Source organism: Solanum dulcamara, chromosome 10 (assembly GCF_947179165.1).
Source record: "Solanum dulcamara chromosome 10, daSolDulc1.2, whole genome shotgun sequence".
In the NCBI taxonomy this organism is placed as follows: Eukaryota; Viridiplantae; Streptophyta; class Magnoliopsida; order Solanales; family Solanaceae; genus Solanum; species Solanum dulcamara.
The window spans coordinates 5818376-5842967 of NC_077246.1; the positions used below are offsets into that span (position 1 = coordinate 5818376).

Consider the following 24592-nt stretch of genomic DNA (forward strand, 5'->3'; position numbering starts at 1 on the left):
ACATATTCTGATCTTTCCATCCTTTTTTGGCACTGGTACTATATTTGCCAACCAAGTGGGGTAATTTGTGACCCTTACAATGTTCGCCTCAATCTGCTTGGTTACCTCTTCTTTGATCCTTAGACTCAAGTCTGGCTTGAACTTTCTTGTCTTTTGTTTAACGGGTAGGCAGGTGGGATCAATTGGTAGTCTATGTGAAACGATATCGGTGCATAACCCTGGCATATCGTCATAAGACCAAGCAAATATGTCGACATGTTGCCTAAGCAATTCTATTAACTCCTTCTTTCTTTCGGCCTCCAAATGTATGCTAATTCGGGTTTCCTTCACAGTTTCCTCATCTCCTAAATTGACAACCTCTGTTTCATCCATATTAGGTTTCTTCTGACTTTCAAACTTCTCGATCTCCTGTGGTAGATTTTCAGGCATCATGCTTTCATCATATTCTTCTTGATCGTGTTCATTCTTTTCACTTTGCTCGATGGATTCATTACATGTCATAACCGTTGAACTAGGATTTTTAATATGAATGCTGAAACGTATAAAAGGCGAGTAAAAATAAATAAGTAGGTAGAAATAATGAGATAATTTTTTAAAGAAATTAAAGACTTTTATTTAAAAGCGTTCTAGCTTTTTTAGAAAAAGCAACCAAAAACAAAGATCAAGCATGATACAAGCCTCAGCTTTGATCATTCAAATTTAAAAATACAAAACTACGTTCCACACTACCAGGACTTTTGTCGAAACAGGGAAGGACTGACGGTCCAATTCTGCAAGCTTTCTCCAGGCTTGGAATCACGGATGCTCAATTTGCGGAGATCTATCTCTTCCTCTTCTCCAATCATGGCCACGAACAAATTTCCTATTCCTTCCACTATATCATCGTCAGATGCGTGATCTAGAATTGGAACTTGCTCTGGTACGAACGTTGTCTTGATGGATCCCCTGTTGTGGACTCGTCCCGATGTAGATCCATATCCGAGTCCAGTGGTACCTTTCTGATGCTTCAGCTGGATGGGTTCAACTATGCCATTGGCCTTGGGTCCAAGTCCTGTCTTAGGCTGATACCCGTATTTCAACATCTCTGCTGCGGCCATCTTCGTTGCCCCTGACAATTTCACACCAACCGACTCTAACTTCTCGTCAATCCTCACAGCTTGCATGATTTCTAAAGTGTGAAAAGTGGCTCCATCTAATTCCTCAGTTACTGGAACAGAATTGACAGAATAGATGGGGTGATTGAGCTCCCCATGAACAGTAACTTCTGTGTGACCCCACTCAAACTTTACACATTGATGAAGAGTTGAAGGAACTGCTTTTGCCATATGGACCCATGGTCTTCCCAGCAACAGGTTGTAGTTTGATGACACATCCATCACTTGAAATAAAATAGGGAATTCTGCTGGTCCCACTTGCAATGTGAGATGGATTTCTCCAATGACGCTTCTCTGTGCTCCATCAAAAGCTCTAACCTTTACACGACTTTCCTCTATATCTCCCATATTCAAGCCTAAAACTCTCAGAGTTGTGAAAGGGCAGATGTTACATCCAGAACCGCCATCAATCAGAACTCGGGTCACAATCTTATCACGACATTTGATCGCGATATGAAGTGCTTTGTTGTGTCCAGTCCCTTCCGTTGGTAGCTCATTATCATGGAAAGAGATTTTGTTAGATTCCAACACTTGTCCAATTGTTGCAGCTAAGGTTTCACTTGCGGTCTCTTTTGGAATGCAAACCCCATTTAACACCTCCATCAAAGCATTCCTATGAGCCTCAGAACTCATTAGCAAAGACATTATGGATATATGAGCCGATGTCTTCTTCAGTTGCTCCTCGACTGAATAGTCTTTCGGCTGCATCTTTCTCCAAAATTCTGTGACTTCAGCATCCGTAACATTCTTCTTGGGATTCGGCTCCTTCCCAATAACTCCTTGATTCAGATTCTCGGGAGTATAGCACCTTTCTGATCTAGTCATCCCCTGAGCCACAGCGGCGTCAATCATCTTGCCCTTGGCTTCTGTTTTATAATCCCATGGGACTCCTTTGGTGTCAAACTCAGCCTTTCTAGCAACTGTAGTGGTAACTACAACTCTCGGGATATATGTTTGGACAGTAAAAGGTTCTCTTAGCTGAACAGTGATAATAGGTTGCACTGGAGATGCAGTGGCAGCTTCTTCGGCGTTCCAGACAGGCGTGATGGTTTCTCCCAAGTTGTACTCTTCTTCTAGAGAAATCATGTTGACTTCTCGATTCTCATGATTTGGCAAAGGGTTGTTGTTCACATTCGGAGGTGTTGGAGTGCATTTTATTATTCCTCTTCTGATCAACGTCTCAACCTGGTTTTTCAAGCCATAACAATCTTCTGTGTCATGCCCTTGGATTCCCGAGTGGTAAGCGCATCGCTTGTTTCCATCAAAATTGTAAGGGATTGGGTCGGGGAGTTTTCCCTCAACTGGCTGTAGTACTCCTGCTATCCTTAACCTTTCAAACAATTGAACATAAGGTTCAGCAATGGGTGTATAGGTGCGAGTATTTCTGGCTTCGAGATTTGGACGTGGTCTTGGCACATATGCTGGTCTGTTTTGGTGGGTTGGTGCTTGGAGTGGGACATGTGGTCTTGTTGGACTTTGGTATGTTGGTGCTCGAGGTGGATTATAGTGTGGTCGGGTATCATACACTGGATACGAGGTGTATGGAGTATGTGCAACAATTTGGGGATTGTTTGGGTATTGGTGGGATTGTCCTCCATGTTGGTAATTGACGACTGAAACATCCTCCCTTTTCTTCTTGATGCCACCAATGGATCCTGATTGTATGGCCTTACTTGCAGCTTGCAATGCAGCCATGGACTGAATTTTACCTGATTTGATGCCTTCCTCTATAAAATCTCCCATCTTGACCAATTCTGCAAACTTTTGGCCCATCATTGACATCATCTTGTCAAAGTAGATACCTTCTTGTGCTCGAATAAAGTATTTTGAGAGCTCACTCTCATCGAGCGGTGGTTGAACCCTTGCAGCCTCGGTTCTCCAACGTCGTGCATACTCCTGGAAGTCCTCCGATGGTTTCTTTTGTATGTTGGCTAATGAGAACCTGTCCGCAGTGATTTCAGTATTAAATCTGAAACGATTCATGAAATCCTCAGCCATTTCCTGCCAGTTATACCATTTGCGAGGATCCTGGCGTGTATACCAGGTCAACGCTTCTCCAGATAGACTTCGAATGAACAACTTCATTCTTAGTTTCTCATTTCTCCCTACACCGACTAACTTGTCACAGTATGCCCTCAGATGTGCGTGAGGATCGCTCTTTCCATCAAATATGTCAAACTTTGGGGGCTTGTATCCTACCGGCATGTCAATATCTGGGTGGATACATAAGTCATCATAATCTAGGCTCTCTGTTCCCCTAGAGACTTGTAGGTTTTTCAACGCCTTTCTTAGACCTCGAAGTTGAGCGTCTATTGACTCATCTTCTTTCAATCGGGCATCCTTCTCCATCTCTGCATATTGGTCCACCTCATGCGAGACCTTGACCCTAACCGGTGTCGTGAAAGTAGGGGCCTCAACAGCATATACAGGTGGGATCTGTGAATCATAAGGAGCGACGGTGTGTGCTCCAAATATCTGGTTTGTCACTGGGTAGGTAGGTGTGACGGGGTCTTGAGTGGGAAGGTCAGGAGCAGTCCTGATTGCAGACGGATGAGCTAATGGTGCTTGACCATGAACGGGAGCACGTTTAGGCATGTTTGGAGAATCTGCAGGAGGCAGGTCAGCTCTAGGGAGGTAGCTGGGCATCTTGAAACTTGGGAAGGTAGTAGCCGAAAGCTTGGCCAAGTCTCGCACTTGACGTAGTTCCTCTCTCAAAATCTCAAGTTCTTGCGCCATGTGAGCCATCTTCTCGTCATTTTGGATGTCGGCTATATTTTGAGAACTTTCAGGATTTTCTACTGGTATCATTATGTTTGCAGCAGCATTAAATTCTTCTCCACCTGTCATCCTTCCCCTTGATCGAAGGTTGTATCGTGAGTCAACCAGTTCGCAAGTCGACACAAATCAACGTTCTTTTAGGGATTAACAAAACAAAATAAAAGAAAGAAAAAGGAAAGTATGTTAGTTTGGGAAAGATTTAAAAGTACAACAAGTATATAATACACATACACGCCAAGTTAACGACATTCAAATGTGTCCTATACATAGCCTCTTTTTGCTAGAGGATGACATATATTGCAATCAATTTGATGATAAATGATCCATTAAACACATTTCGGATTTGGAATAACATAATTTTATTAATCAAAGATGCCTTGGATCTTTGTAATGAAGTACATGGGCAGAAATCTAAAAAATGAAATTACATAGAGGCCATAAGGCGAACAAAAGGATGAGAAAGCACATGATAAGAATGAAACTCTAAGGCCATGTTGGAGCGTCGTCATCATCATCATAATCATAATAGGGCCCTGGATAGTACTCCGACAGTTCGTCAATCTGGTTCGATCCTACCTCTTCATCGAACCCTATCGAACCATACTCAGAGTGAGCTTCTTCCTCTGGGTCCTCTTCTGGATCTTCTTCCGGATCTTCCTCTTCCGGCTCCTCAGGATCTTCACTTGGATCCTCTTCAGGGTCTTCCTCTGGATCTTCTTCGATCATTGGTATCAAATGATCTACTGATCCTGGAATTATTTGATTGTACATTGGTGTTGTGAATTCAATGTGAGGGAGTACTCCCTGCTTAACCCAATTAATCCATTGGTTGTCCGCAACACCCACAATCCCCTTCGTACTTGGCCGAGCCAAATGTCTCACAGTGGTACGCCACACATAATATTCTGGCGTGCACCCTTCGTACTTGGCCGAGCCAAGCTGTCGCACCCTATTTTCGAGCGGGTCGAAATAGTTCACAACATAAAAAATGGCTATGCCTCTGATTTTGAAATTGTTTGTTTAGAGTCGCCACCTAATTTTAAGGAAAATATTAGGAAAACCATTATAAATGTAAACTCTGTTTTGATTTGCGAAACCTGTGAGATTCTAAGTAAGGGTTTTAGTTACTCGAGGGGAAGGTATTAGGCATCCCTCAGAGCCTATCCGAAAATAGTCCTTAAATTTAGTTTTAGAAAAATGATTAGGGATATTTATTCATTTTGTTTGTTTTAGAAATATTAAGAAGAAAGGTTTTATTTATTTTGAAAAAATAGTGAAAATATAAGGTATGTCATATATATACATCTTATATATGAATGACCCAAATTTAATAATAATATATTTATTGTATAAATAAATAATAAATAATATACTTAAAATATATAAAAAATACAAATGTATATTTTAAAATCATTTGAATAAATAAATTACTTAATTTATAGTAAAATAAATGTCTAGTATTAGCAATGGTTACTTTATTTGTAGCCACAATAGAAAGAAAAATGAATAAGATAATAGGCAAGTGTAGATATATGAATATATAATATGTTGTAAATCTAATTTGGGTGAAATCTCTAAAGACTAAGGATGCGAAAAATCATTGAGTTTTAAAATATTAAACTACCCCAAATATATATACAAACAAAAATATTTAAAAGTCGACAGGAAATAAAATTATCTACGTTCTTATTTTTCTTCGGATCAGCGCCGGCTCATTAATCGGAAGACAAAATATATAAAGTTTTTGTCATTTTTCTGCTCGGGTCAACTTCCATCATTTCCGAAGGGCCTAACTACCCCTACCCCTCTTATGTTCATTTGTTATTATAATCCTAAAGCGATCTAAAAGAAATAAAAACTAACGTCCTAAAGCGTGTCTATCGACCCAACTTAATGTCCAAGAGACATTGGATATACTATTAGGGTAGGTTTTAGACCAAAGAAAATATAGGCGTCCTAATTAGACTCATCGTCAAACAAAACAGATAGGACAAGCAGTTAGCACATAAAATCTCAAATAAGCCTCTAGATTAATTAATTAGCATGCTTGAAAACACAGATAAGTTGTGAAGGTCATAATAATTATGTGTGTGCATATGATCAGACGTAGATATTGTAAAATATAAAACTTGATAAAGATACACAATAAATTTCATTATTTTAAATATATGAAGGCAATGTTAATTACAAAGGCGATTGTAATAAAGAAGGCATGCTTGATAATTTTAGTTATTAACTAATAGTGTTTATAAATCATATTAATATGATTTTAGTTAATAACATGATGAAGATTTATTAAAATACTAGAGATAGATATGGTATCTAAATGAAATGATATGCTAAACATTTATTAAAATGGTTTCAAAAAATATAATAAATATTTGTTAAGATCTTATAGGCATGGTTTTTACACAATATAACGTCACATTACAAGGGATATGATTTTAACCAGCAAAATCAATTTTTATCTATGGGTGTGATTTCTACATGAAACAATGTTCTTAAAATATTTACATTCAAAAAATATGTTGAAATTATTATTTAAACCTATGAACATGATTTCTAAAATATAGAAATATGATGAAATATTTATTAAAGGCGCAAAAACTATAAGCATGATAACTACAATAACTCGTGTGAGTTCTTCCTAATATTTAGAATACATTTTTTACTACTTTGCTGAAAATCTTGGATAAAGATTATAAATATGGAATAATATGATTTTAAATAAAGAGAATGTTCTAATATAAAATTGATTAATTAACAATTATTCAAATAGTATGAGGATTGGTAATTTTAACTCAAACGAGGCAAGATTTTGGGCATATTATTACTTCATATGTATATTTAAAGGAAGTTCAAAACATTAAACTAGATGACACGTTTTAAATGCATAACAAGGATAGTAAATTAAGATTTGGTCTTTCATCGTCCTAACAAACATAAAATCAACGACCTTATTAACAAACTATTGCTTTAAATTAGATCTAAACATGATATTAATGGCATGATTTCTAAATTTTATTAAAACTATAGGTATGATTTATGGATTGACAACACACTACATTAGACATGATTTCTATATGAATCAATATAATGAAAATATTTGACATCTTATAAGCATAACTTAATTCCTATAAAAAATACTAAAATATTCATTAAGTCCTATAGACATGATTTGCTATATGATATTCAACATAAAATCTTATGCACATGATTTCCAAATGACTAGCATGTTAAAAATATTAATTAAAATATTTAAATATGATGTAATTAAAATTGTAGATCCAATGAACATAATGTCTACATAAAATGACATTTAAATCTGAATATGATTATTACTACATTCAAAATTATTTAGTAGATCCTACATATATAATGCCTAAATAATTAATATGACAAAGCTATTATTTGAAACTATATTCATGGTTTTAGTCTTAAAGTACAGGTTATAATGTGGAAATATCATCAAAGTAATTATTAAATGAGATTTTTCATAAACAAAGATAACACATAAAAATAAACAAATTATTTTTTAAACATGTATGATGATAAATGATATTTAACGAACTATTCTTAGATCATTTTTATTGTTATTTTTATATATATATAAAGTAAACATCTTGTAAAACATATAAATTTTTATATCGTGAATAAATGGACCTAAGCATGTGGAAATGAGTAGTATAACTATATCACATGCATTCAAACACATAAATTTATGATAAACTAAAAAAAAAAAAAATAAAGCAAGTAGCAAGTATATCCCCTCCCCATATATTTTCCCCAATTTTCATTATTTATATAGAGAGTTACTTACAAAATTATTACAAAACCGCATAGAGAAGCAAATAAATAAAGTAACATAAATTATAAATAAAAAAAAATCGAAGTAGAGTAATAAAATTTCAGATCTCCGGTCCAGGCGAACTCTTCATGTCTTGAACTTTAAAGTTCAAATCCTGCTTAAAGCATAAGCAAAATACAAGCAATATACAAATATGTAGCGATATATCATGATTATACAATCTTACTACAACAAAGCAAACAAACAAAGCAAAAACATATTTCAAAATAATAAACTAATATATTGAAGAAAATGGGAACTAACCTGGATACTTCATGTATTTATTTTGACAAGATATAATATGTAAGAATCTAAAGTAAAGACAGTACAATAAAATAGGAAAAGAAAGTACTAACCGGTTAATATGAGTTTTATGTTAATGAAAAGCGGTAGCAATATCCGAGATCCAAACAAGTTGAAGTAGCAAAGAGGCAAAAGAAAGAACTCAAAAGCAATTAAGTATTTTTTGTTAAAGCGCTATCTTGTGTTCTAATGTATTTTGTTTTTCTTATGTGTTTCGTCCCTTCTTTTTTTTTTGTCTGTTTGTTGTCTTTTCTCTCTGTTTGTCGTCTTTTTTTTCTTCCCTTAAATGAAGATGTGAGTTCTTAATTTATAATGAAGAAAGGTATTCAAGAAAATCAACAAAAGTAATTTTACTATTCTTAGTCAAGACTTTTTTCAAATAATTCAAACAAAAGAGCAAACATTTCAAAAGGGGTACAAAATTTCAATAAAGTCAAACAAAATTTTCAACAATAAATCAATTAAGATTTCAACAATGAAATCTATCCAAATTCAAACAACCAAATCAATTTAGTCAGATATATTCAAAACAAATGGTGAAAAAGTCAGAAAGAACAACTCCATTTGTCAAAAGAAAATCTCAAATATCATGCCAAGAGGGACCTACTATCATTAATTGTACATAAATTATTACTTTAATTTACAAACCAACTTGTCTCATAATTAGGCTAAATATACAAGAAAAGAACACATACTACACAACACGTAAATATCGATCATTTATTCATAGCTAACTGAAATATCAACAATGGAGTAATATAGTCACAATAATACTCGTATACTTCAAAGGCCGACTAAGCAAGTTAATAACAAACATTACATTCACATACACAGAAAGAAGGAGGGGACAAGCATGGTTTTTTTTAATTTTATTATTATTATAAAGTAGCATGAGTGCTAACTTTATCTAAAGTGATGGAGCACTAACTTTGTTTTAAATTTCAACTATACTTGTCCATAATCAAATATAAGATTATAAACATTGACAGAAAACAACAACACAAATACGTATAATAATCTTCATTTCTAAGAAACAAATAAACATTAAAATAAATGATCTACATTTTACGTATAATTAAAATATAAGCTTATGAATATGAATAAGAACAAAAACAAGAGCAAAACAACATAGTATGCTTTGAAAACTTAATTGATTATTAATGAACAAAAAATCTTTGAATTTCAAGTTTAATAAATCATTTGAAGTAGACAATCAACACAATATTTGTTTTGAAAACAAAATCTGTAAATGGAGTCTAACATGAGAATACAAAATATAATCAAACCAACATATACACAACAATCATATGAAATTTAGATTTGCAAGAAACAATATATATATAAATCTATATATGTATATAATAAATTAAAAGTAAAATGAAATCATACCAAGACGGATCTATGAAGATCCGTTTTTGATTTATCGTTTTGTTCATTTAGCAACGACGCTCGAAGAGATCGTCGTCACTGGTTGGAGGCCGCCGTCGTCACTACCGCTGTGCGCCGTCGGAGGAGCGAGGAAGGAGCAGCAGTTGCTGCTGCTGCGTTCGTGTTGCTCGCTGGAGGTGTTACTGGAGAAGCCGCTGCTGTTCGCCGTCGGTGGCTCGCCGTTGCAGCTGCTGGTCGCTGGGAGGTTGCTGCGCGTTGACGGAGGAGCTGCTGGTTCGCAGCTTACCATCGATGGCTGCTGCTGTTGCAGCGATGGAGAAGCTTGGCTGCGCATAGTGTTGTTGCAGCTGACTGTTGCGCGTCACTGCAGCTTGACGTCGCAGCGTTTCGTCGGCTGCTGCGGTGTGTTCTCCGGCGGCGGCGCGGTGGTGAGAGGGATGCTGGACAGCGAGATGGAGTAAGAGAGAAAAAAGAGAAGATGGAGGTGGCGGCTTGTTGTCTTCTCTTCTCTTTGGAGAAGATGAAGAGTTGAGAGAGAGAAGGAGACGGTGGATCTTCTTCTCTCTTGTTGGAGAAGAAGATGAATAGTAGAGAGAGAGAGAGTCAAAAATGATGAGAAAAGAGAAAATCCCCCCAAAAAATCTTTTAGGGTTTTGGGTCTTCTTGTAATTAGAAATATGAAGTATGATCTCAACCGTTCATCAATTTTGATGAACGGTTGGGATTAGATCTTGACATTTGATAAAAATGGAATGGATGGATATGATTTAAAGGTGGGTTCAAGATTTAAAAAACTGAGTTATATATGAATTTAATTTAGGGAAAAGACTATACTTAGAATAAAAATAGAGAAAAATTGAATAGATTGCTATCTAATTAATAACGTATATATATATATATATATATATATATATATATATATATATATATATATATATATATATATATATATATAAATACCACATGTATATAATATGTACTAAAAATAGATGTGTAATATATATTATCATAAACAAGTAAGAATATATAATAAACTTAAATAATAATCCTTTTATATACATATACACATAAAATATATTAAAATAGATATGTAATACGTATATATTAATATGACTAAGTAAAATTATAAAATAAACTTAGTAAATAGTATATTTTTTATATAAAGAAAATACTCATGTATATACTATACAAATATATATATATATATATATATATATATATATATATGTTGCAACGTATGCACACTAAAATAGATGTATGACATACGTACTAACTAAATCTACAATAAACTTAAATAAGTAATAACTTTATATGCATATGTATATAAGTCGTATTAAATTAGGTATGCGATATGCACAAATAAATATGAATAAGTAAATTGATAAAATATACTTAGTTCAGTAATATTTTATATGAAGAAAATACACACATACGTATAATATATACTAAATAATGTGGAAAAAAATATTTGAATGTACAAAGCTTGTTATTTTCATAAATGATAAAAAAATGATGTTAATAATATTAACAAATAAATAATATTATAAGCTATGAAATCTAAAATATATGATTTTTTATTACTATTATTATTATTTATTTTTTTTGGTAAAAACTAAAAATAATTAACTTTATAAATATATATATAATTCAAGAAAATATTTTTTTTTTAAAATGCCTATCTATCAAGATAGTGATCCAAAAAATAATTATAGGTCGGCCAAAATTGGGTGTCAACAAGTATATTAATATTAAATTAATAATTAAAACGTATAAAATATCTTTAATTATTTATACAACAACAACAACAACAACCCAGTGAAATCCCACAACATGGGGTCTGGGGAGGGTAGAATGTACGCAGACCTTACTCCTACCAAGGTAGGACGGCTGTTTCCTGGAGACCCTCGGCTCAGTAAAACCATAAATGCATAAAAATGTTAGATAATAATAGAAAATTAAAAGCTTTATGAGAAAAACAACAAACAAATAACGAATAGATAACAAATAAATACAAATAAATAAATACAAATAACAAATAACGATTAAATAAATAATGAAAGCGTCACAGGTAAAAAAAAATAAAAAAAAAATAAAAATTGAGTAATCAAAGCATAGAAAGCAATAAATAATAACAGAAATAACAGAAATCAGAAGTCAGAAGTCAAAGCGCAAGAGATCGTAATGCACTACTACGCCTATGAATAGAGAAGAATAACGAGACTATGAACTAGCCTTCTACCCTAATGTGGGTCCTCCACACCCTCCTATCTAAGGTCATGTCCTCCGTTAGCTGTAACTGCGCCATGTCCTGTCTAATCACCTCTCCCCAATATTTCTTAGGCCTACCCCTACCTCTTCTGTAACCATCCATGGCCAGCCTCTCACACCTCCGCACTGGGGCATCTGTGTCTCTCCTCTTCACATGTCCATACCATCTCAGTCGCATTTCCCGCATCTTGTCTTCCACCGAGGTCACTCCTACCTTGTCCCGAATAGCCTCATTTCTAATCCTGTCGCTCCTGGTGTGCCCACACATCCATCTCAACATTCTCATCTCAGCAACTTTTATCTTTTGAATGTGAGAAGTCTTAACTGGCCAACACTCCGCCCCATACAACATAGCCGGTCTAACCACCACTTTGTAGAACTTGCCCTTAAGTTTTGGTGGCATATTCTTGTCACATAGCACTCCGGAAGCGAGCCTCCATTTCATCCACCCTACCCCAATACGATGTGTGACATCATCGTCAATCTCCCCGCAGCCTTGCATGATAGACCCAAGATACTTGCAACTACTCCTCTTTTGGATTGCCTGAGCACCAAGCCTAACTTCAACGCCAACCTCCTGAGGTGTCTCACTGAACTTGCACTCTAAGTATTCTGTCTTTGTCCTACTCAACTTAAACCCTTTAGACTCCAAGGTATGTCTCCAATCCTCCAGCTTAGCGTTAACTCCGCGGCGAGTCTCATCGATCAGGACTATGTCATCCGCGAAAAGCATACACCATGGCACCACACCTTGAATTTGTCGCGTCAATCCATCTATCACCAAGGCAAATAAAAAAGGACTAAGAGCTGATCCTTGATGCAACCCCATCACCACTGGGAAGTGCTCTGAGTCCCCTCCTACTGTCCTTACCCTGGTTTTGGCTCCCTCGTACATGTCCTTGATCACCCTAATGTATGCCATAGGTACACCTTTAGCCTCCAAACATGTCCATAGTATTTCTCTTGGGACTTTGTCATAAGCCTTTTCTAGGTCGATGAATACCATATGCAAGTCCCTCTTCCTCTCCCTATGCTGCTCCACGAGTCTCCTCATAAGATGGATGGCTTCTGTAGTTGAGCGTCCCGGCATAAATCCAAACTGGTTCTCTGAAATAGACACGTCTCTCCTCACCCTCATCTCTACCACTCTTTCCCATAGTTTCATAGTATGGCTTAGTAGCTTAATACCTCTATAGTTGTTGCAACTCTGGATATCCCCTTTGTTTTTGTATAGAGGGATCATTATGCCCGACCTCCATTCTTCGGGCATCGTTGCCGTTTTAAAGATGACATTAAATAACCTAGTCAACCACTCCAAACCTACAGAGCTCGTGCTCTTCCAAAATTCCCCAGGAATCTCGTCAGGTCCGGTTGCTCTTCCCCAGCGCATCCTACGAACGACACTCTTAACCTCCTCGACCTTAATACTCCTGCAATACCCAAAATCGCAATGCCTCCCTGTATGTTCTAAATCTCCCAACACAAAGTCTCTGTCCCCTTCCTCATTCAAGAGTTTATGGAAATAGGACTGCCATCTCTATTTAATGAGGGTCTCGTCTACCAATACTTTTCCATGCTCGTCCTTAATGCACTTCACTTGGTCCACATCGCGTGCCCTTCTCTCCCGCGCCCTGGCTAGCCTGAACAATTTTCTATCCCCACCTTTCTCTTCTAGTTCAGCATAAAGGCGTTCAAAAGCTATTGTTTTTGCCGTCGAAACCGCCGACTTCGCCTCCTTTCTCGCTATCTTATAAAGTTCCATATTCGTCCACTTCTCCACCTCATCTGTGCTTTCTATCAACTTTGCGTACGCCATATAAATAATTATAAATTTTAAGTATATAATTATCGGTTTGGTTCGGTTATTTATTCGGTTATTTTTTTCTATAACCATAACCAAACCAAATATTATCGGTTATTCAAATTTAAAACCAAACCAAACCAAACCAAACTGAATGTCGGTTTTTTTATTCGGTTTGATTAAGTTTTCGGTTTGGTTTTGGTTTTAACCAAAACTGTGAACAGCCCTAGTATTAAGTTGGGTGACCATATTTTCAGTTTATTATACAATATCATAAATCATATACAAAAAAAACATTATACATAATGTATCAACCTCATGAACAATAATAATATATATAAATTGTTATATACAATAATATTATGTGCTAAATCGGGTAACAACCTCAAATTATGAACTAAAACGTGTGAGCAAACTCGAATATCAAAATAAATTATGAATTTAAAATTTAAGATTTATTGAGAATTGAAACTTCTCAGATATAGCTATAATCCGGGTTGAAAATACTACTAACCTTTCTTAATGGCAGAGTCCTTTGCAGCTACAGCCTTATAAGCAACATATTAAGATCCACTTCTAACACCATGACCAACATGCAAGATAGTCAAATGGAACAAAATGTGTTTTGAACGCGTAATTAAAAAGGAAGGTGCTATATGCGGATTTTACGCGTTTCAAGTTTGCTATAAATAGAGGGCCTCTTTCCCTCGTTTAGATCATCCCCCCAAAAAAAGACAATCCAAAAGAGTAAGAAACAAAAAGAATTATACAACAAGATAAATATTGTAGTCTTAAGTGTCCTCTTTAATGAGTTATTGTTTTTACAGAAGAGAAGTGTTAATTGTTGTTTTCTCTTTGTATTTGAAAGTAGTGTACTCCCATATTATCATAGTAAAATCATTTTATCCCGTAATTTTTTCTCTCTATCTGTTTAAGGGGTTCCACGTAAAATTCTCGTGTCTAATTTATTTTCATTGTTTATTATCATATAAAACTTTAGTTGTGGTGCTTCCTCCCCCAACAGTGGTATCAGAACCCTCAGTTATTCTATCTGTTTTATGCGAAGGTGCTATCTATGAATAATAAAATTCGGTGAAAAGTATTATTCATGAGAATAATAAATTTTGATGACGGTATATTTTGTCATGATTGTTCGCAAAAATATTCAGAAATAATCTAGAAGGGTGTGAAACAAATAACAATGTCGAGTACGATAAAGTTTGACATTGAAAAATTCAATGAGACTAATTTCTAATTGTGGAAAATGAAAATAAGAGCAATATTGAGAAAAGATAATTACATAGCTACAATTGAAGAAAGACCCACAGACTTTACTGATGACAGCAAATGGAACAACATAGATAGCAACACAGTTGCTGATCTACACTTGGCACTAGATGATTAAGTGTTGTTTAGTGTGGCAAAAAAATAGACGGCGAAGGAAATATGCGATACTCTTACAAAATTGTACAAGGCCAAGTCTTTGCATAATAAAATCTTCTTAAAAATAAGATTGTATACTCTTCAAATGGCAGAGTTCATGTCGGTTACTGAACACATCAATACTTTAAAAACTCTGTTGTCACAACTTACAACAATGGGTTGCAAAATAAAATGGACTGAACGTACGAAGCTTCTACTTTAAAGTCTGTCCGACTCGTATGATCAACTCATTATCAACCTGACGAACAATACAGACAGTCTAGTTCGGCACAAAAATTAGGAAGACAGACAAACAAGTTCGCAGCAAGCTGAAACTTTGATGATGGTGAGAGAAAGACCAACAGAACGAGGGCCCAGTAAGAGTCACAATCATGGAAGATCTTAATCAAGAAGTAAAAAGAACATCAAGTGCTACAACTGTGGCAAGAAAGGGCACTTCAAGAATGATTGTCGATTCAAGAAGAAGAGTGAACACCCTAAGCCATCAAATGCTCAAGGGAATGTTTCATGTACCTCGGATGATGGCGATATTTAATGTAGTGAAGCAATATCAAATAATGAAGGCAGAGAACGTTTTACTGATGTTTAGATCATGTACACAAGAGCAACATGACACATGACTTCCCGGAGAGAATGGTTCCATCAATATAATCCTATCTCAGGAGGGTCTATATTCATGAGAGACGATCATGCTTTGGATGTTATTGGTATTGGGTCCATCAAACTAAAAATATATGATGGCACAGTACGCATTATCTAGGAGGTATGACATGTAAAAGACTTAAGAAAGAATCTATTGTCTTTGGAAAAATTAGATAATACTAGATGTTCATATAAGACTCATGGTGCAATCATGAAAATATCAAAAGGAGCATTTGTAGTGATGAAAGCGGAAAAACTTGCTGTAAATCTATATGTGTTTAAAGGTGAAACACACCAAGAAGGAGAAGCATCAACCACGTCAGCAAATTCATTTGAAAAACCAACGATGATGTGGCATCGTAAGATTATCTATATGTTGGAAGGAGATTTGAAGATTCTTGCTGAGCAAAAGTTTCTTCCAGGGCTCAAAAAGGTTTCACTACCCTTTTGTGAGCATTGTGTTATCAGTAAGCAACATAGACTGGAGTTTAGCAGTTCTTCTGTTAAAAGCAAGAAAATATTAGATCTGGTCCACTCTGATGTCTGGCAAGCACTGGTGGAGTCCCTAGAAGGAGAGAAATATTTCGTGTCATTTATCTACAATTATTTTAGGAGAAGTTGGATGTATCCAATCAAGAGAAAGACAGATGTTTTTCTAGTTTTCAAAAAGTTTCAAGCGCGGGTGGAACTTGAATCTGAGAAAAATATCAAGTGTTTGAGGACAGATAATGGAGGAGAATACACTAGTGATGAATTTGATAACTTCTATAAACAAGAAGGTATTAAAAGGCAGTTCACGGTGACATATACTCCACAATAAAATGGAGTAGCAGAGCGAATGAACATAACCTTGTTGGAACGGACAAGAGCTATGTTGGCAACTGTAGGATTGGAAAAACTATTCTGGGAAGAAGCAGTCAAAACCGTCTGTTATGTATAAAAATTAGTCACCATCAACCGCATTTGATCTGAAAACGCCAATGGAGATGTGGACAGAAAAACCAGCTGATTATTCTCTCTATCATATATTTGAAAATCCTACTTATATTATATACAACACTTAAAAAAATCAAAGTTAGATCCGAAATTCAAAAAATGCATTTTTTTAGGATATGCTGATGGAATCAAGGGGTATCTCTTGTGGGATCCCACTGCCTGCAGGGTGGTAATCAGTAGAGATGTTGTGTTTGTTGAAAACAAGATACAAGCAAAAGAAGGTAGCACTTCGAAAGAAAAATCAGAGACTACTACACTTGAAGTTGAAGAAATAGAAGAAGTTTCAGTTTCTTCTGAAGCAGCACCAGAGCAAGAAGAACAAGAGTAAGCTGAGATCGAAACTCCAAAAATTCGACAGTCAACTAGGGAGAAGAGAACCATCTTGGCACTCAAATTATTCTATAGAGGGCAATGTTGTATCTTGTCTATTAACAGGGGATGGAGAGCCTTCAACTTTTCACAAGGTTATGAAAGGCCAAGAATAATCTCTGCGGATGGCAGCAATGCAAGAAGAAATTAAAGCTCTTCATAAAAATAAAATATGGGATCCTGTTCAATTACCATAAAGAAGAAAGGCCATTGGAAACAAATAGGTCTACAAGATCAAAGGCAATGGTAATGATCAAGTGAAGAAGTATTGTGCAAGATTGGTGGTAAAAGAATTCGCTCAGAAAGAAGATATAGACTTCAATGAGATATTTTTTCTGATGGTTCGACTCACAATAATTTGAGTGGTCCTGGCGATGTGTGCAACATTTGACTTGTACTTGAAGCAGTTAGATGTCAAAACTACATTTCTTCATAGAGAGCTTGAAGAAGAAATTTACATACTTCAACCAGAAGGTTTTGAAGAACAGGAAAAAGAGAACTTGGTTTGAAGGTTGAACAAATCTCTATACGGTCTCAAACAGGATTCGAGATATTGGTATAAGAGATTTGATTCATTCATTATAAGCCTTGGATACAACAGACATAGTTCAGATCCTTGTGTTTATTACAAAAGATTTGGTGATGATGATTTTGTTATTTTGCTATTATATGTTGATGACATATTGGTAGCAGGTACCAACAATGATCGCCTTACAAATTTAAAGGCACAAATGGCTAGGAAGTTTGAAATAAAGGACTTGGGACCAGCAAAAAGATTCTAGGGATGCAAGTTCACCGAGACAGAAATAATAGGAAGATTTGACTTTCTCAAAAGAACTACTTGAAGAAAATCTTGCGACGCTTCAAGATGCAAGACTCTAAGTCAATTTCTACCCCACTTTCTATTAATTTCAAGTTATCCTCAAGTATGAGTCCTAGAAATGAAGCAGAAAGGATTGAGATGTCTCGAGTACCATATGCATCAGCAGTGGAAAGTTTAATATTCGCTATGGTATATACAAAATCTAACATTGCACAAGCAGTGAGAGTGGTTAGTCGATACATGGCTAATCCTGGTGGAGAGCATTAGAATATTGTTAAAAGGATCCTCATATATATCAAGGGTACCTCAGATGTTGCAATATGTTATGGAGGATCAGACTTCACTGTTAAAGGTTATGTTGATTCATATTATTCAAGTAATCTTGATAAAAGCAAGTCCACCACAAGTTATGTGTTTACTTTTGTTGGAGGAGCTGTAAGCTGGGTTTCAAAACTGCAATCTATCGTGACTACATCTATGACGGAAGCAAAATATGTAGCGGCTACACAAGCTAGCAAATAGGCAATATGGATGTAGATGTTACTGGAGGAGCTGCGGCACAAACAAGAAAAAGTTGCTTTGTTTTATGACAGTCATAGTGGTTTTCATCTTGCAAAGAATCTGGCATTTCATTCAAGGACAAAACACATACGAGTTCAGTATCACTTTGTTCGTGAGAAGGTGGAAGAAGGCAATGTGGATATTCAGAAAATTCACACTAATTACAACCTAGCAGATATGTTTACGAAGCAATCAACAGTAACAAGTTTATAAGGGGTCAATCTTTTGTTGGCCTAGTAGAAATGTAACATTATAGTAATTGGATAGAAAAGATGGTGTGAAAACTTAATTAATTCTCAATTAAATCTTCAAGTGGGAGAATACAAGATAGTCAAATACTACAAAACGCGTTTTGAACGCGTAGTCAAAAAGATAATAAAATGCGTTTTAAATGCGTAGTCAAAAAGGGAGGTACAATCCGCGAATTTTACGCGTTTCTAGTTTCCTATAAATAGAGGGCACATTGTCCTCATTTTAAATCATCCCACAAAAATATACAATCCAAAAAAAGAAGAACACAAAAAGAGTTATACACCAAGATAAATATCGTAGTCTTGCGTGTCATCTTTTGTGAATTATTTCTTTTAAAAGAGAGAAGTGTTAATTATTGTTTTCTCCCTTGTATTTGAGAGCAGTGTACTCCCATATTATCATAGTAAAATTTTTATTTTTTCCCTCTATCTGTTTGAGGAGTTTTCACGTAAAATTCTTATATCAAATTTATTTTCATTATTTATTATGATATCAAACTTTAATTTTGGCTTGTGCATGTGCTGTTGCATAATATCTTGCAGCACCAAGCCCCTGACTAGCCGATTCTTTTGCATCATGTAACACTGACGCCCCAAAATCCTTTGCTTTTTTGTAGTGATCTCCAGGCGCAGCACGTGGTGCTAGCGCGGGTGCTTTTCTCTCCGCTCTTTTCTTAGTACCAGCTTCTTCAGGATGAATTCCTCCATGAACTCTTCCTTCTTCGCCTTCTTTCCTTTGCATTTCGCTGTTTTTCTTTGTCTCTGCACCTTCTTGTTCTTGTCCATGTAATTCAATTTGCACACCTCCTAACCCCTCTCCTCTAATTCCTGCAATTAAAGGCAAATTCAAAAATTTAATCTTCCTAGTAATTTTAACTCGAACATTAATACAGTATTATTTTTATATTGTTTTTAACGTACCTTGATCAACATGAGAAGAATGTAGAATGTTTGCCCCTTTGTGTGTCACTATCTTTTTGCTGTTGCTGCATTCCACTAGAGAACTCAAGCCCTCCAACTTTAACAGCAGGCTGATAATCAGATTTCCCTTTTTGACCTAACTGGTCCTTATGTTCACTTGTTACATCAATAGCAGGATGAACATTTTCCCTTCTTGCTTTCTCTGAAGCCATTTTGTTACTTAATAAAATATGCTCTAATTTTTCACTTCTATTTTGTACTTTTTGTGTTCTTGAAAAACTCTGATTCTGTTTTGTTTTGAAAGAATCGAATGGGACTTGCAGATTTGAAAGAAATTATAGCCAAACTGGATGAGTCGACTATACTGAGTGCTAACGTGTCTTCATGCCCTGAAACTATGGATATATTTGTCAATATGTCATGAATTTTTGTACTTCAACTTTTTACAAAGTATAAATTCAAATTCAAATTCAAATTAAAAAAGAAAAAAAAATTAAAAATTCAATTTAATTTCGAGTCGATTCAAATTATATATATTCCTGAACTTACAAGATGGATCGTCTGAGAGATATTTTCGTAGATCATTATCAAAATTCAGGAAGAGCTGGACACCAAACTGTGCAAATAGATAAAAAGAAATTATTTAATATTTTTATCTCTATTAAAATTTGAATATGGATTTTTTATGCACTTCATTAATCACTACACTAGTACAGAATCATATAAAACTACGTTAACTAACTAAATTAAGTGATATATATAAAAAAAACTTTAAAGTACTTTAAAGAGTTAATTATTTAGACAGCTATAATTTAGTATTACAACTAAGCGGGTGAAACTTTTTCCAACCGACTGACATGATCGAATGTGTACGTATTATTTATTATTTCGTATAATATTGATCTAAGATGAATTTAAAACGAGAAACATGATAATCAAGATTCATACAATGACTTGTTTGAGACAGGAGTGCAGTTATTATTGTATAGATTAAAGTAAATTTAAAAGAAGAGAAAAGACAAGGTTATATATTTTTTGGGAGGAAACACCATAACTAAAACCATAATTAAAATTTGATATAATAATAAATAATGATAATAAATTGGACAAGAAAATTTTACGTGGAAACCTTCTAACAGATCGAAGGAAAAAACCAACCGCATAAAAGAATTTTACTATGATAATATGGAAGTATATTGCTCTTAAATACAAGGAGAAAATAATAATAAACATTTCTCTCTTATAAAAAGAACAACTACTAAAGAGGACACTCAATACTACAATATTTATCTTAGTGTATAATTATTTTTTATATTTTTACTCTCTTTTTTTCTATTGAGTGTAAACGCATAAAATTTTACGCGCTAATTTTCTGTCAAAAAAAAAAAAAAGCAACTTTTTCAGAAGTTACTGCGTACTTTTTTTACTTTTTCTTCTTTTTAACTTTTGCAGTCTACTTTTTTTAACTTTTCTTGCATTTTTTTCAAAAGTTGCAGCGCGTACTTTTTTTACTTTTTCTTCTTTTTTATTTTTCCTGCCTACTTTTTTTAACTTTTCTTGCAGTATTCACCATAAATAAAAGGTGCTTTAACTTGCCACTAGGGTGTTCATAGTTTGGTTTAAATCGGTTGGTGGTGAAAATAAAAATTAAATTAATTTAATTAATTTTAAAATTTTTAAAATTAAATTAAAAAAATAATCGTCGGTTTGATTATTGTAAATTTGGTTGGTTTGATTCAATTTTTTTGATTTTTCGATTTGAAAATAATAAATGTATTGAAGGCATCCGCATCTCAATAAATAAAAACACCCAGTACATGAACAATCTACAAGAAAGCTAGTGTGGATTCAATTATTACGCAAAAAAAAATGATTTAGTTAAGAAATAATAAAATTATTATATACCAAAAATCAAAAGATCAAATATTTAAAGCAAAAAAAAAACTTCAAGCTCAACAGTTAAGCAACTATTTGAGGGAGGGATACAAGAAACTTATATACCAAAATTTAAGTGTTGTGCTTAAAAAAATGGTAAAGCTAAAGATTTAAGTTAAATAAAAATTAATAAAATATCTATATCTTATTTATGAATAATATTTAAATAATTATAAAATTTATATATATAATTTCTCAGTTTGGTTTAGTTATTTTTGTGGTTCATTTTTAGTAAAAATCAAAACCAAATCAAATAATATCGATTTTCAAAATTTAAAATCAAACCTAATCAAACCAAATTAACTATTGAATTTTTCAATCCATTTGATTTAAATTACAGTTCAATTTAATTTTTTAATCATAATCATGAACTTACTTGCCACCATATAATATTATTAACTGGTTATATTACCGTAGCAATCTGAAGAGAAATAATTGGCTCATCATAACACCAGGTGCTTCCTCTTTCAATCTTAGTTTTCTGTACAAAGCCATCTATTGATTGGCAAAAGCAACATTACAACTGCACTGTCAACAACATCTAAATATATATATTAACAAAAATTGATAAAATATTTATTGATATTAGCTAATTAACATTGAATTCAATATTGATATAAATTTTAGGGACATTTAAAAAAAAGCACTAACTACCGTTAAAAATACATATTTAATGCTATTGCCAACCATTTTTAATGTAGTGAGTAGAGTATCCACTATTAAAAAGAGTACTTTTAGCATATACTTGCATTTAGCAAGCAACAAAATACACATAGAAGTTTCACTAACAAAAGAAGTACTAGATTCAACATAATTCTTGCTTTAGCAGCAAGAAAATACAAACTAATAAAGTTGCTTTTCACAGCACTACATTATTATAGGAAATGTAAACCCTCATATTTCACTAACCAAATAATTAATACTTCAACTATTTCATTGTGAAGGGACCTTGTCTTTTCTTTCACTTCTTCCCACCAGTAACAAAATCGGTTGTGGCCTTCCCTATTCCAGTCAGAGCTTCCCCTACATATCCTACCGCGCCTTTTCCTGCTTCAATAGTGGCGTCTTTAGCCTCGACGCTTTTCTGCCCGACATACCCTGCTGCATTCTTGCTCTTTTCGAGAACAGTCTCCTTTGCAACTCCGGCCTTGTCCGCAACATTCTCAGATCCAATCTGAACACCATGAATCACAGCATCCTTGGCTTCTACACCTGCACTTGAAAGAGCATATTTCTACTAATTTTTCTCTCCGAAAAGCCTCACAAAATTTCTACCATATATATGGAGTAACTTATTTTGTTCTGAGATTATTATCCCTTGTTCTCTCATACCAAATGACTCCTAAATCTTAGTACTGTGAATTGATTGTACTTTTGAAATTATGAATACAAAATTTAATATTTATCAAAAATTGGTGTAATTTTTCATATAAATATATAATATATATAGTCATCTATGTTCGGCGTTGAAAAGAATACTAACCTTTGTCAATGGCAACGTCCTTGGCCGCAACAACTTCCTCTGAAGACATTTTGTTACTAATTTTTCACTCTTTTTTTTTTTGTGTGTGTTGTTGAGAAACTCAGATATTTGTTTGAAAGATTCGAATGGTAATTATAGCCAAACTGGATCGTACTAATATCTTATCTTATCATGACACGTGGCGGGTTGAGAGGTCTTTGTTTGTGATGTGGTCAGCTAATCTTGTCATGACACGTGTCGAGTAGAGGGGTCTTTGTTTGTGATGTGGTCAGTTAATCTTGTCATGACACGTGGGAATTATGATTCTCATATTCTTGTTTCTTTCTTGTGAACGTTACTTGGTTGTATTTTTAACGCTTAATTTATGGATAGCCTCTTGTCATATTTCACTTACACATTTAAATTAAGATTAGAAATTCGTTTGGATTAGCTTATAAGTTATTTTAAATTTTTTTTTAATATTTAACTGATTAATTTAAAATTATTTTGTGTTTAAAATAAACTTTCAAAAATAATTTGATTTATTTGAACTTAACTTATAAGTTGAAAATATCTTATAAACCAAAAAAAATATTGGGTTAACTCAATTTTTTTTAGCTTATAATAAATAGTTTTTAGCTTATAAGAAAATTAAAAAATACTTATCCAGGCTCTAATAAAAATATAGTGAGTGCATCTCGCTCAATGGTATTTTGAAAAAACAATGAATAAGACAATTACATGTGTTGTATGGGCCCCGAATAATAAATGAATTTTCAACCAAAAAAACAAATAATTTTTAATCTGTTATGAAATATACTAGGAATAACAAAATAAGTAGGATACAAAAGAAGATGAATGAGAACAGAAAAGAGAAAATTATGAATTGCTTCTATTTCTGTGCCTGTGTATTCTTTTTTTCTTGTGTTTTGGTTACATTGGTCTTTATATAGGAAGATTTGAGGAAGCTAGTTAGTGGGCAATTTGCCCAAGTGGTTAGTCCACTTATTCTCTAAGTAGGTGGGTCCCACATAAAAAAGGACATCCACATTTCTAACACTCCCCCTTGGATGTTCATGTGTAAACAAAAATGTTACAAGAAATAATATACATAGTTATTTTGAACACCCATAAACACTGTGTCCCGTTAAGACTTTACTAGAAAAAATTCAGTGGGAAAAGCCTAGTGAAGAAAAAATAGTAAGTGCTGCCTCATTAAAAACCTTACCAGGAAAATCTAGTGGGACAAAACATTGGTTAAGGAAAAAAGAGTGCAGTGCGTATTTTACTCTCCCTAATGAAAGCTTCATTTGATATTTTGGAGACGGCGCATTTCAACTTTATATCTTAATTTCTCAAAAGTTGATGTTGGTAATGCCTTTGTGAATAAATCTCCAAGATTATCACTTGAACGAATTTGTTGTACATCAATATCACCATTCTTTTGAAGATCATGTGTGAAGAATAATTTTGGTGAAATATGTTTCGTTTTGTCTCCTATTATGAAGCCACCTTTCAATTAAGTCATGCACGCGGCATTGTCTTTGAATATAATTGTGGATACTTTAACATCATTTTTCAGACCACATCTTTCTTTGATGAACTGTATCATCTCATCCACACACATTCTCTACTTGCTTCATGAAATT

The 24592-nt window shown here is 34.2% G+C and overlaps 3 protein-coding genes across 3 annotated transcripts; all 3 read right to left on the reverse strand.

The window, feature by feature from the left end:
• Positions 1–725: 725 nt before the first annotated feature.
• Positions 726–4001, reverse strand: LOC129871040 (uncharacterized). Its single transcript, XM_055945905.1, has one exon. The coding sequence runs from the start codon at positions 3999–4001 to the stop codon at positions 726–728; it is 3276 nt and encodes a 1091-aa protein (XP_055801880.1).
• A 15117-nt stretch (positions 4002–19118) lies between these two features.
• Positions 19119–19758, reverse strand: LOC129871042 (uncharacterized). Its single transcript, XM_055945907.1, has 3 exons — positions 19711–19758; positions 19547–19643; positions 19119–19453 (listed from the first exon to the last, which is right to left on the reverse strand). The coding sequence occupies exons 1-3, from the start codon at positions 19756–19758 to the stop codon at positions 19119–19121; spliced, it is 480 nt and encodes a 159-aa protein (XP_055801882.1).
• Positions 19759–22260: 2502 nt separating this feature from the next.
• Positions 22261–23080, reverse strand: LOC129870400 (seed biotin-containing protein SBP65-like). The gene is made up of 2 exons (XM_055945175.1): positions 22965–23080; positions 22261–22693 (listed from the first exon to the last, which is right to left on the reverse strand). The coding sequence occupies exons 1-2, from the start codon at positions 23011–23013 to the stop codon at positions 22443–22445; spliced, it is 300 nt and encodes a 99-aa protein (XP_055801150.1). The 5' UTR covers positions 23014–23080; the 3' UTR covers positions 22261–22442.
• Positions 23081–24592: the final 1512 nt, after the last annotated feature.

Bases quoted from the DNA above. Each gene is read 5' to 3' on its own strand.
- LOC129870400 (XM_055945175.1), bottom strand. From the start codon at position 23,013: ATGTCTTCAGAGGAAGTTGTTGCGGCCAAGGACGTTGCCATTGACAAA. The intron at 22,694-22,964 runs GTTAGTATTCTT...TTTCAAGTGCAG, and splicing joins GGACGTTGCCATTGACAAAG to GTGTAGAAGCCAAGGATGCT.
- LOC129871040 (XM_055945905.1), bottom strand. From the start codon at position 4,001: ATGACAGGTGGAGAAGAATTTAATGCTGCTGCAAACATAATGATACCA.
- LOC129871042 (XM_055945907.1), bottom strand. From the start codon at position 19,758: ATGGCTTCAGAGAAAGCAAGAAGGGAAAATGTTCATCCTGCTATTGAT. The intron at 19,644-19,710 runs GTAACAAGTGAA...CTGCTGTTAAAG, and splicing joins ATGTTCATCCTGCTATTGAT to TTGGAGGGCTTGAGTTCTCT. The intron at 19,454-19,546 runs GTACGTTAAAAA...CTTTAATTGCAG, and splicing joins TTCTTCTCATGTTGATCAAG to GAATTAGAGGAGAGGGGTTA.